We start from the raw sequence: 13251 nt of genomic DNA on the forward strand, positions 1-13251 counted from the left end.
TAAATACAATAAATGTATATTTCTGTCTTGACAAAGTGACCAATGCTATTATTCAGCAGCTTTTTACACCAAGTTCCGCCATGATGATCGCCATCAAAATACAGCACTTAGTAACAAGGCAGTGGGTTTTTACGCCAAAAAAGTATCATCAAAATTATTTTTTTAAAAAGTACTGTCCAGGATAAACATAAGTTGAATAGGCTGTATGCTAATCAAGTTTTCTTCTAATGTCTGATTGTATTGTCATGTTTCATTATGTAGTTTCACGTACCACGCTTGGAGAAGGCCAAATATGGAGGACTTGCTGACTGACATGGAGTTTCCCGTCATCGGAGAGGTGACACGAGGTGACCGTGTCTCGTCCTGAAAAAAAAATGGAAACACGCCAAGTTACGCTGTTGTTTGAATTGCTCGGTCATAATAGGAATACGCTCACCTGATTAATTATGAGAAACACCTGCTAAGTTCCAAGTTGCCTACACACAAATTTAAATACTGGCAATGTGTTTACACACACAACAAAGAATGGTATTTTTTTGAAGATAACACAGTTTAATTCAGGTGAAAAAGTATTGGAAAAAAAAAATCAGTCCTTCATTGTATTTCTTTTGACACGTTAAGTGTGACTCTTTTCAAACAAAAATTAAGACATGAGATTACAAAAATTGTTTGGTACCAAAACGAATATTTCAATGTATTACAAAAACAATACACCTCCAGCACTGGATAAATTGAAAACACAAAAAAAATGAACCCTTCATATGAACAATAACAAAAAATGACAGAACTTAACACAGAAATTGGACAGATTGAAAAGAAAAGTGCAATCATAACAACCGCCGAACGTCCACTTGAACTAGAGCGCCACCGAGTGGTCACAAACCAGGTAGGCCCATTTGAACTCGGCCTACACAACATACTAATCAGGTCCACACATTTTTTTGGTCACTAAACAAATGAAATCAGGTTCTTTGCGTTTGGGAATCCCTGAGGTAAATTTTTGTCAAAGTGCACGAGGTAAAAAACAAAAGGATAACAAGTGGTCGGGTTTCAGTTTGTACCAGGAAAAAACAATTGTCAATAAACTCATTCCTTATTCAACCGAGGCGCGACTCTCCGGTAAGTCCATCTTTCGGAGACGTTGCGTCTGATTTTGACGGCGCTCTGCGGCGCCATTTCCAGGTCAAGGGAGGGGCTGGAGTGAGACTTTGTCAGGCGGCCTTCGTCCACGTCTTCCTCTCCTTGGTCGGCCACCGGGGACGCGCACATGGCTTTGTCAAACAAGCAGAGGACGGCGGCGATCAGAGCGCCGTCTCCCGTTTTCTCCACACCCTTCCAGGCCTCCAGCACTCGCGTGTAGCTCTCGTAGCGACATATCTGCGGGCGACAGAGGAAAAGTCACCGATGGTTGAAGAAGCAGCACGTGCTTCTCAGAAGTGGCCGCCCGGTGTCGCTACCTCGTGCTGCAGGTACTCGGCCCTGGTGCGGCGCTCCTCCATATCCTTGCCTCGAGCCTTTTTGCCCTCCGGTGGGTTCTGCTGGAGGTACGACAGGTCCGTTCTGAAGGAGTCCAGCATTCCGGCGTGAGATTGCAGTTGGCGTTCCTAATGTTGACAAGAAATTTTTATTTAGTTTTAGTTATAGTCTTTTGACTAAAATGAATTAAAGTTTAGCTCCTGGCCGTTTTACTAGATTTTGACTGATTTTGCAAGGCCCACAGAATATTGTGCTCTATTGTTATAAAAACATGGAACCTACCAAAAGAAAGATTAGTGTCTTCTTTCATCAGGAATTTTTTTATATTTTTTATCCGTTTTAATTTTACAGCAATAAGCATTAGAATATAGCTAAGTTTCAACATTACTAACAAACCTGTTGAAAACTGAGAAAAAGCTTGTTGCAACATGGCCCTGGCTGATCTCTTATACTCTGCTGCCACCTGCTGGCCGTTTTTTTGTAATAACTACCATTGCTTTAAGCGACCTATTTCAAGTCAGAAGCTGCATCAAAGCCTTCTGTATGTTCTAGCATTAAAAAACAAAAAACATAAGTTTTCGGTTTGAAGGAGTTAACGAAATATTTTGATAAATAATCTAAGCACGATTTTTGTTTTCCTTAATGTTCAATTTAATATGCGATAATTTTTTCAAGATCCACTTACAATGTTTTTTTTTTAAACAAACAAGCAATACATTTATCTGTGTTACAGTAAACAGTATCATATTTATTAGACATAAATGAACTCAAATTTTTTTTAAAGAATATTTGATTTTAAAAAATTGCCAGCCATGCTGATTGACACCAATGAAAGCCACTAAATAAAAAATATCTTAAAAAGGGCAAAAGACAAACAAATAAAACAATCAATGAAATTGCTCATCCCTAGTTGAAACATTAACATACCAGAGTGTGAGCGGACTGCGAGGCAGGCAAGATGGGTCGACAAAACCTCCGCTGGGAGCCAACGGCGGCAGGGAACGGAGGAGATGAGTGAAGCGCTGACACCAAGTTAATGCGGTTGATCCACGAGACCATCTCCATTTTGGATCTAGGCGAAAAGGAGGACGATGCTGTGTAATAGTGGTCACGCAACACGGACGGACGCACCGCGTAAAATTCCCGCCAAACTTACGACGCTTGGAAGAGGAAAACTCTCCAGTCAGCGGTCTGCAAACGGAAGACGTACGGTTTCTTGGTGTAGTCGGCCGCCGGCTCCGCCAACGAGTGATGGACGCTAACCACTTCCTCGTTGGTCTGCTGCTGCTCTCCCCTGCTGTGATCCTGACACACACAAATACCAAAACCATTGATTAAACCAATAATAACATTTAAAAAGGATGTTGCATTAGATACTTTAAGAGTATATATTATTAGTAACGTTTCCAACCTTCTGAAAGTAAAGGACCATTCCCTTCAGCACGCCATAGAAGGTTTTCCAGCGCCTCTTCCCCCAAGGAGCTGACAACACAATCGCAATCGAGTCAGTGTGGCTCTAAGTTGGTTGTTACGCCCCTTTTGTGGATCTCTTACTGCGCTTCCCGTCAATATCGGCGTGGAGCTTCCTCTGGATGAAGCCCTGCTTGACAACGGGGGCCGCCTTGTCGTGAGGGACGTCCTGGAAGGGGTTGCTCTTGGAGCGCAGCGGCGCGTCCACCTCCTCCGTCAACGCCGAGGTCAGCTCCTGCTCGTCACTGTTTAATAAGAGTCGCCGGTTGACGTTGTGATGATACCGTTGTTATTTTGCTGAGGAATCATTTTTGATAAGTTACTCACACGGCCCACTGCAGCGGCTCGCTCTTGATGGAGCTGTAAAGACACTGTAAGGTACATGAAAAAAAAAAAACGTTAACATTATTTGTATGTTCTAAAAAAAACATTCAGAAAATGAGTTCTTACTTTCAGCAGATCCTTGCTAAAGTTTTCTCCTTCGTTCATGCCATCCAGATTGGACACAAACCTGGACGAGGACATGGCTTTCCCTACGTTCTGTGAAAACAATTGCGCAGTTGATTGACAGCGCCCACAGTTCTGGGCCCGTTCAGCTCAAGTGGGCTGCTCACCTGTCCGTGCAGGTCCGTGTTGAGGAGCATCAAAGCGCACGTGACCGCGAGCACGGCCCCTGAGGAAGGTGTAACATATCTGAGTGTGCGTTGGGTCTTTAAGGTAAAGCCAGTAAGGGAGTGAGACGGATTTGCCCACCTGGTGAGGAGAAGGAGTCCGGGTTGCACTGATGGAAGCGGCCGGCGAAATGCTGCAGCACCCGCTCGCGCTCCTGCGTCTCTCCCAGCAGGAGGACCTCTTTAAGAAAAGACCTGAGAGGCAAAAAAAGAAATGCAAACATAGTCAGGGGGGCCTTCTTGACACGACATCTGCTTTCGTAATGCTCACCTCAGGGCTTGATCCAGAGTTTGCCCAGTGAAATCAAAGAACCTGAGGTACTCCTCTCCAACAGCACGGCTGAACGAGTTGCTACGGAGATACACAAGGAATGACGGCATTCATGTCGTATTTGTTCATAAAAATACTGTACAGCAGTGGTTCAAAGTGTGGGTGCATGGGCTGCCTCTAGTTGTGCATGAAAGTATCACTGAATTAATTCTTACAGCGTTTGAATTGATTTTATTTATCTGGTACAGAATATTTATTAAGTATAGCTCTGTTGTTCGATGCACAGTATTGAAAACATGTTAATATTGACTAAAATGCATCAGAAAGCCAATGTGTATAGGTCTTGGTCTCTGATTGGCTGCTCGTAACATCACCCATTCTCAGACTGAACAGGTTTAAAAAAATAATAATAATAATAAATAAAAACGCTATGATTGTCTCCATGTATCCTGCATGTTGGACGGCAGCCAGAAGAAACGCCACAGGAAGATTCAAAACTGTTCAGAATATCTTGGATATGCTTTTCCTGGCAGTTGTATTGAAAAATGTGTCACCTTAACATAATGCATATGCAACTACATACATCGGACAATACTGCCATCTAGGGGTATTTTTAGGACATGGCACTTTTCATTACAGCTAATACTTTAACAAATACCAATTTCAATGAAACCAAACTGAATCTAGTTTAATCTAAATCAACCCCCAAAAAATATTTATGAATTTATTATACCAATTAAGCAGCAAAATCCACCTATTTTTAATCCATCTCAGGTGGCAGCCATTTTGCCACTTGCTGTTGACTGAAAAGGACATCACAGTTGCTCAGGACTCAGGTAACAACCAATCACCTGTTTTCCGAGTTTGGTCATGCGACATTTGCAAGCTGAGCCGTTATTGGTCATTATAACCCCAGCCCTGACTGAGCAACTGTGATGTCATTTTTCAGTCGACAGCAATGGCAAAATAGCTGCCTCAAGATGGATAAAATCAGGTGGATTTTGCTGCTTTACTCATAATCCACAACCGCAATATTAATCAGAAAACTGCGTTAAGATTAAGGGGGTGTATACAACATATTATTGTAAAGCAATTCACTGTATTAAATAATATTGTGTGGAACCACCAAGATGAGAATGTTCTGTATATGTTCTTACTCTTTGTCGAGGTGCTTGACCACATCTACGCGCTGGATCCCATCCAGCTTAAAGAGCCGCTCAGCAAGTTGTAACACTTTCTCCCGGTCAATATCGCCTCCATTCATGCAAGGTGCCGCCGATTCTGCGGTTCTGCTGGGCTCTCCGTTCGCCACAAGTACCGGCCCAGATCCGTTGAGGCCGCTTGCGACCTCCTGAGCCTCGTTTGACATTCGGGCCCGATTGGAAACCTTGAGTACCAAAGTGACGGAATGCTTGGTTTGCTTCTGGTGAGATGGCTTGGTCTCGACCTTCCTCTCCTTGACAGCCGCGTCCCCAAGCTGGATTGAAGTGTGTGATTCATCTGAAAGTTGAGGCTGTCCCAACTGGGCCGAGTTTTCGCAATGTTTCGGGGGCAGCCCGTTGCCCTGTGAGAGCTTTTGTTGTTCTCGCTCTGCATCATCAGCCGCTGGAATCTTTTGACTTGGGGTTCCCGCAGCAAGTACCTTTAAGTTTGGTCCATCGTTGTCAGTTTGCTTTGGCTGTGCGGGTGCCTCCCTAAGAATACAGATCATAATCATAAAATGCATAACAGTGTGACATTTATAAGTAAACCTACAAATTAGGGCGATTCTTTTTGTCACCCAGACCGACTACAAGTACGATTCAACACTCACTTGGAGATGCATTCATCGGGACTTGACACGTCGCTCCCATCAGCCATTTTGGGACCTTGAAATGAAGTTTGGGCTCCAGCTGAGTCGGCGCGTCCCATCATCGCTGCATCCGCCTCCTCCTCCCGTGATTCTTTTGGGCGTAAATCCACAGTGGTACTAACCGCATCGGACATGACGCGGTCTTTCTCCTCTTCCTCTGAGTCAGACTTCAATGCCACCGCTGTGTCAAAAAAGGGATGCAAATCACTCTTTCATGTCCTGCCTAACAGGTAAGAGCGACGTATGATTCACATTTTTTGCAAGCAAATGAGCGTTTGCGTAATGTGTACCGTTTTGACTGCTGTCTAAGAGCTGATGCGTTGAATGTTCCCTTTGTTGTGTCGTCGGCTCCTGTCCCACTGCGGCGTCACATGGCTAAAAATTGCAACACGGGTCATCGATCATGCACAACATGTGACTGCAGATGCAATATGAGAGGCGGCAAATGGGGCTCTTTCCGCTAAATTCACCCTACCCACAAGAACTATCTCCACATCTGCATAATGAATGGGTAACAACTGAGGTGGTGATGCAAATAATATCACTCACTCACTGTACACCTAAAGCGGGATAATCATGTCTGTTTTAACAGTCAAAGAGGTATCATGTTTGACGTTTACACTGACTTATTTGGAGTCACAGTTACATCTTGCGAGTGTTCTCATTTTGTATTTGACTGATTCACTGTGAATTCCACCCAAAAAAAAAAAAGAAGGCTGAAAGTACATTGGTGACTGTGGCTCTCCTTGCCTTCATGAGAGCGCATAATAAAATTAGATTCATCGACCGATTACTGCTATTCAAAAATTGGCCAAAACAATCAGCCAATTGGGCCAAATGACAGAATGTTTTCCCCTTAAAGGGATACTTGACCCATTAAGCCCCTTTCAGCAGTAAAAAATTAATATTTTGTCCAAAATGAATTCAATAACTTACTTGTTTTTCATGTGCAATTAATACCTTGAAAAGCTCAGTTTGAATTTCTGAAAATCGCTCAATGAGTCAAGTATACCTGTTTATAATAAAAGATTCCCACGCTGTGAAAGTACCCTGAATGCACCATTTTGCATTCGTAGCATTAGCAAAGAGCTAGTGTGTAGCATGTTATTCTGTTGTCCCTAAGCGTCCTCTAAGCTGTTTAATGACACCTTAGTTGGAGTCAACTGTAAAACTAATCTCATGACAATAAGAATTACATCCACTGTATATTTAAATAAATACATGCTTTATTTTTTAAACATGGCTAGCCTAACGCTAATGCTAAAAGCGAAGCGAGGATCCCAAATGCTAATGTCAAGTTAGCATAGACTTTGTTAGTGTCTTTCCTTCAAATAACAAATAATTCACACACAAATGCTTTGGCAAGGCAACACATAGCCACAGTTAAGATAGCACTGTGCAAAGGCACAAATTCTTACCAATCTGTGAAAAACGAGTTATTTCGTTATTTTGTACAATCTCAACTTTTTTCCCCTGTTCTCACTTTACGTGTGTCCACCATGGATGCACGGCACCACACTGCCGCTAAAAGGCCAAAACACGCAGGAACAGTTAGTATTTGTAGTTGCTCTTATTTTAGCATACTGTATTCTTATTTCACTTTCTAACTGTTTTAATTTGTCATTGTTCTTTTACGCTATATTTAAAGTTGATATTTCAAGGATTCAAACAATTTCTTTGCTCAAAATTCAAGGATGCAAACATCCAAGGATTTTGTTTTTGTCTGGACAAACATTTTTTCCACATGAGTGTTCTGCCTGTAATGTATTATCTTTCTTGCTGTAAATGTTAAGACCCCCCCCCCCCCCCCCACAAAAAATGTATAATTTATTTTAAACTAATCAGCCGATGAATTGGTTATCGGAATTTTATTCAGCCAAATATGGGAAACTAAAGTATGCCCTAAATGTCATGGAGCTAAAGAGCATTAACAACCTACCTCGAAGTCATTTCCCGTGAAGTTCACTGAGTCAGCGGCATCTTGTTCCTCTCTACGCTCCACTTCATCACCATGAAAATGCTCGTGCAGTGATGAAGCAATATCATCGCAGGAGTCGGTTCTGAAAGACGGCCTTTCCGCAGCGGCGTCAGGAGTCTCCCACTGCGCTGTGGCGAAGGACAGCGCGGCGGCGGCGGTGCTGCAGCTCACGGGTCGCAACACCCATATTGTCTCCTTTATTTGATCCTCCTTCGCCTCTCCGTTCAAGTCCTGATGCTCATGAGTCCGCCAGGGGTCCGAATCAGTCAAATCCAAGTGCGAAGGGCACAGACGGTCCTCGTCCATCAGAGTCCCCCCCCCCACCCAAGGTCGTTTCTTCTTAGGCAGTCGTGTGCCACTCACAGATCTGCCATCGAGGAGAACATGTGACACATGCTGGTTGCATAAAGCCAAAGATTCGGTTAAAAATGTTCTTCACCGTGATATAAATAGAAAGTCCCAGAGGGAGGGCGTCTTTAATGGAGGGACAAATAAGTCTATTCACAATGTTGTTGTAGAACTAAACAGTGGGTTTGTATCGTTGCTATGCATGTGACTGGCAGAGGTGTTGCGCAACTCAGGGAAGCACATGTTAAACAAAATTGAAACTAACATTTAAAACTCCACAAGTATTGAGAATTTGATTTCGCAATCAAGATGTGATTGAATTTTCAATTTACAAGGTCTCAAAAGTGACATCCTTGAAGACAAGTCCAAAACCTTTTACTTGTACTCTCTACATTTTGAAAGCAGATCTGTACCAAACAACAGCGACATGGAGGAACGTAATGATGCAACTGTTCCTTTGGAAACAAGTATCAGCGCTTCTATTCAAGTAAGAGTTACACTCATCCAATCCAATGGATGTCATCAAAATGTCCGCTGTGAAAATGCTTAGCCAGGCGTTCATTCTGTAGCTACATCCACTTGCGCCTTGTTTATGGCTCTTCAATTAAGTGAAAAGCAGTTAAAACTACCCCACTTTTAGATTTTCTCTTCAGATTAACGATATAGCCGTCACTTGGTTTTACATTTAATCAAGTCCATAATTTGTCGAGACCTCGTTTCATTTCAAATTGCCCAAGTACTCGGAAATTTCAGCCTCTCGGATATTTGTAGTGATCCACAAAAGCACACTTGATATCATTGTGTTGAATCCAAATAAAATAATTGCAGACCCGCTTTTCCTTTTACTAAAAAAAATAAAAACTGTAAAAGAAGAGCTGCAGTTTTAACAAAGATTTAACAGTGTTTTCACAATAGCAAGTTATGGCTTTGTGCAAGGTAAGCAGAGCTGCATCATCTTTTTAAAATTGCATGAAGCAGACTAATTTGATCTTTTTATTTCAAATCCATGCTGGTGGTGTAAAAGGCAAAATTAGAATAACTTTTTAATCCTGCCCACAAAACCCTGTCTTCATGTGCTGGTTTCAAATCTGTTTTTTATTTTATTTTTTTCCATTTGGCGCTATCTGACCTCAAAACGAGCAATGGCGATAAAGCCAAAGCGGTGGCGCGTGTTGCAGATTGGCAGCGGGGCCATCTGCGTCTTGTTTTGAAACGTCTTATCGCTCGTACGGTCGCTCGTACGGTCGCTCGTACGGTCGCCACCACGCGTGTTGTCAACGCGGAATCGAGGGCATCTCTCGCCAAGGTCGTCGACACAAAACGACAGGAAGCCGCAGTTCAATTACATTACTCCTGCAGCTTCCCCTTATTACGTCCCTCCGAACGTCACGCAACCGACATCCGGGTGAAACCTCCGCCGCGTTTCCTGTGTGCGCTCACTTCTCATTTCCTGTCAGGGTGCACTTAGTGATTTTGTTACACCCGCAACTGAATCGGAAAAAGAGAAGTCGGCGTACTTTAAATGGAGTTACAGTTCATGTTTGTCTTTATTCAAGTTGACTGGAATGGAATGAAAGATGTTAAAATACACCGCGCATATATTTTTAAAATGGAGTGGTACCTTAGTTTATGATTAGGGCCTGACCAATTATGGATTTTTTTAGGGTGATGCCAATTCCAATATTTGGCAGAATAAAATTCTTCTAACCAATTAATTAAAATATATATATATTAGGGGTGTGAATTGCCTAGTACTTGGCGATTCCATTCGTATCACGATTCATAGGTCACGATTCGATTCAATACCGATTAATCCCGATATGAATCTATAAATTTATTGCGATTTTTTTAAAACTCAAATTTAGAAAATACTAATCAGTAAACTTGTACATGTACACTGTAAGATTTGTATGAAAATGTATTGATTTATCTGAAAATTCAGGCTTATAACTGAGCCACTGCATTTAACAAACAGGTTGCAGTCTGTTTCATGTTTGAACAGCACTGAAATAAAATATTAAGGCTTAATGTTCCATTAATAGAACATTCTTCCATGTTTAATGTGTGAATCCTAACATTAAGTAAGACGTTTGGTTGAATATTCCCATAAAAAATTGATGTTTAAAAATCGATTCGGCCGCATATCGAATCGATGCGAGAATTGCGCGCTGTAATATTGCGATACATTGCCGAATCGATTTTTTTCTAACACCCCCAATATATATATATATATATATATTTTTTTTTTTAATTTGCAAAAATCTGCCAATTTTGCTGATTTTAAAATAGCTAATATCAGCAGATTAAGTCATCCAGCTGTCGGGCCTGATTTATGGGTCTGAGTCCTTTCCTATAAGCTGCTTTCTAATGTTCTGGACACCTTATTTAGCCACAGCTGTGGTCTAAAATATTAGTAACGCCTCCACTGAGAATAATAAGCACACTTCATGTTGTGTATTGTGGAATTCCCCTCAAAAATGCTGCATGAGAGCAAGGTTATTAGCTCACTCAAGTAGCGACTGGGGACGATTGTTGAAATGTATTCAAGGAGAAGTCCAAATATGTGTCGGCACAAGAGAGGAACAGCGGCTAGAACGAAAGTGGTGTGTCGTGTCTGATTTCTATGACAGTCTAAACTGTTATTGCTCGTGTAACAGTAGCCAGGAAATATCTCCTTCAGAGGACATTTTTAGAGGGGAAGTGTCACTTACCACGCCGCGGGATCGTAAAAGCAGCATCATATGATCACCCGACTTGCTGTACATCTAGTGGGAGGCGGGAAGACAAAACACGCATGGCTTCTTGAACGCTTTCCCAGAGCAAGAATGCAAATTCCGTTTGTTTGTTTTTTCTTCATTACCTGCTGCGCGCCACAAACTAGCTGCACGGTTGCTCTCTTTGCTCCGAGCGGCATGTCAGCGGGTGTTGTCGCTCGCACGTGGCCCTCGTTTTGGGGTTTCCTTTGCAGACCGATGAGACCTGGCGTTTTTCGTCGCTGCAGTTCGCTGCGAGAAGTGGGAGGGAGGAAGAAAGACCGAGAGAGAGAGAGAAGAGTTCGGAGGAGGGTGAAAGTTGCAAAGAGGAAGAAAGGGCTCGTTGTGATTGGCAAACGACTCCGACGAAAAGACACCTGAGAGGTTCAGCCTGCGCCGGCGGGGCCTGAAGGCATGCGCGCACACACAGACTATTTATAAAAAAAAAAAACAGGTGAGAGGAGTGGCTCAGCTTCATTCCTTTCAACAATACCAGTCGTAATCATGATGTGGCAATGGCAAAGCAAAACCAGAAGGTGTCTGTCCAGATTCAAAGTGGAAGTCCAGCCCCTTAGATTAGTAGTTCCCAAAATGGAGTCATCTTAAAAAAAAAAATTTTTTTTTTTTTAATCATACATGTGAGGTGCAGATATTATTGTGGGCCACTTGGGGGTCACCATCGCCATTGCACTGTAGTATCTATGACTTTGGGCGTGTATGGCTTTGAGGTGGAGCCTTGTCTGGTGAGTGATGTGGGCGTCGGCGAATCACAGTGTACAGTCGGCTGGCTGTGTGCTGCATCAAATGCTCGATTAAATGTGCTTATAACGCGTTTGTTCAATGAAGTGATTGAAAGTGTGCTGGTGGCTGTGTCAACCCTTGCCCACTTGCGATGGCATTTCAATACGTTCTAACTAGCTGTCAAGGACTGTTTTAAATTAGCTAGCGTCAGTATGTAACCTTGTTAGCAATTAAAGGTTATCTTTTTTTAAAAGCCCATCATCCATGCAACTTGTTTCTACACTGAGAGGTCCATAGACTGCAATCGTTGCCATCCTCTTTTTTTTTTTTTATTGCACACCTACCACCAGGACACCAATAAAAAAAACAATAAACCAATATATACGATAACTTTGAGCCAAATCTCTATTTTGACTTTATGTATTCATCAATAAATGTGAATCATGACACTTCTACTATTTTTGGAAGAATATAGTATCATTTTTAAACCATAAATGTGTTGTAATTTGAGGTTTAAAAGTATTTTTTTTTAAATAACGAAAACATGACTTTCTTCCTTCATTAAAATTTGACTTAAACATCATCATATTCTGAGTTTATTTGTTTTTGTAACGATTACATTTGCTTTTTGTCAAAAAATGAAGACTTTATCCTTGTAACATCACAACATTTTTTGGTCCCAAAAATATGAATTTGTTATCATCACCTTTGGAACGGTCTCGGCAGCAATATGCACAAAAAGCCCCCCAATAAGTGGTTATTTATTCTCACGTTGCTTTCGATCGCAATTTGATTTACATCAACGATGAGCACTTTCGATATTTCAGTTTGGGGTTCCACATCTGCCACCGTCAATATTCCACTTCATTTTGGACGTCAATAACATGACATTCCGGGACATTATACAATGAATACCATTTCTTTACCAATGGCGGCACAAGTGACAACAACGGCACATTCCAAAAGTGGCTCACTTCATCACTTAGCATCAGCATCATTAGCATCATTAGCATTGAGATTAAAAATATTAGCATTACCTTGCATTTATATGGGTATCCTTGCGGTTGGATCAAGCTTAGCTGTCGGCTTCGTGGCCACGTTGTAGTGTAGAGACCGGCGACGTACGAGAGGGATACTGTGGAGCACAATTTTGATATTTGAACAACAATTTTCAGCGTGCGCTTTAGTAATGGTGTTTGGCACCATAAACATGTTAGCCTGTACGACGTGGCTACAGTCAAGTCGTACGCCACCGAAGCCTGCAGGGGGCGCGCCGGAGCTTCGAGAACAGTGCCAGCTCGCGACGTCACTTCCGCGCGACTATTATTGACGTTATTTTCTAACTTTTCACCAAAGTGGGACATTTTGTTGTTGGTTAAAATATAAAATATAGTGATTTTATTTTAACATGTATTTTCAAAACATAGTTTAATCTTAGAAATTCAAAACGAACTATCAAAGTAAACAAAAGTTATTATTTCGAGTGTCAGTTAGGATTTTTTGGGTAGGTTTTACGGTTTCAAATTCTATTTTTTTTTACGAGTACATTATCAGTTTTGTATATCTCAGCAAGTCCAAAAAAATAGAAAAACATCCAGTTTTGTTGTAATTATTGCACAACATATGTTTTAATAAACCAAACTGTATAACATGCAGGAAATCCACAAACACGTAATGCACTTTTTTCTCTC

At 41.8% G+C, this 13251-nt stretch overlaps 1 protein-coding gene across 2 annotated transcripts; it reads right to left on the reverse strand.

Moving 5' to 3' along the window:
• Window positions 1-523: 523 nt before the first annotated feature.
• Window positions 524-12822, reverse strand: LOC147161703 (PH and SEC7 domain-containing protein 4). Of its 2 annotated transcripts, XM_086096264.1 has the most exons (18): window positions 12598-12822; window positions 10927-11071; window positions 10778-10831; window positions 7680-8085; window positions 6031-6115; window positions 5702-5921; window positions 5046-5582; window positions 3889-3969; window positions 3700-3812; window positions 3561-3619; window positions 3397-3486; window positions 3274-3317; window positions 3031-3191; window positions 2888-2958; window positions 2633-2781; window positions 2404-2548; window positions 1458-1604; window positions 524-1377 (listed from the first exon to the last, which is right to left on the reverse strand). In XM_086096264.1, the coding sequence occupies exons 4-18, from the start codon at window positions 8022-8024 to the stop codon at window positions 1087-1089; spliced, it is 2538 nt and encodes an 845-aa protein (XP_085952390.1). In that variant the 5' UTR covers window positions 8025-8085; window positions 10778-10831; window positions 10927-11071; window positions 12598-12822; the 3' UTR covers window positions 524-1086. The 2 variants fall into 2 exon arrangements, with proteins under 2 accessions (XP_085952390.1, XP_085952391.1); XM_086096265.1 differs by lacking the exons at window positions 7680-8085; window positions 10778-10831; window positions 10927-11071; window positions 12598-12822 and adding an exon at window positions 7159-7281.
• Window positions 12823-13251: the final 429 nt, after the last annotated feature.

Source organism: Leptonotus elevatus, chromosome 15, assembly GCF_054856555.1.
Source record: "Leptonotus elevatus isolate MCC_2025b chromosome 15, RoL_Lele_1.0, whole genome shotgun sequence".
Lineage (NCBI taxonomy): Eukaryota > Metazoa > Chordata > Actinopteri > Syngnathiformes > Syngnathidae > Leptonotus > Leptonotus elevatus.

Bases quoted from the DNA above. Each gene is read 5' to 3' on its own strand.
- LOC147161703 (XM_086096264.1), bottom strand. From the start codon at position 8,024: ATGGACGAGGACCGTCTGTGCCCTTCGCACTTGGATTTGACTGATTCG. The intron at 6,116-7,679 runs GTAGGTTGTTAA...TGCAATTTTTAG, and splicing joins TCACGGGAAATGACTTCGAG to CCATGTGACGCCGCAGTGGG. The intron at 3,318-3,396 runs GTAAGAACTCAT...TGTACCTTACAG, and splicing joins TTAGCAAGGATCTGCTGAAA to TGTCTTTACAGCTCCATCAA.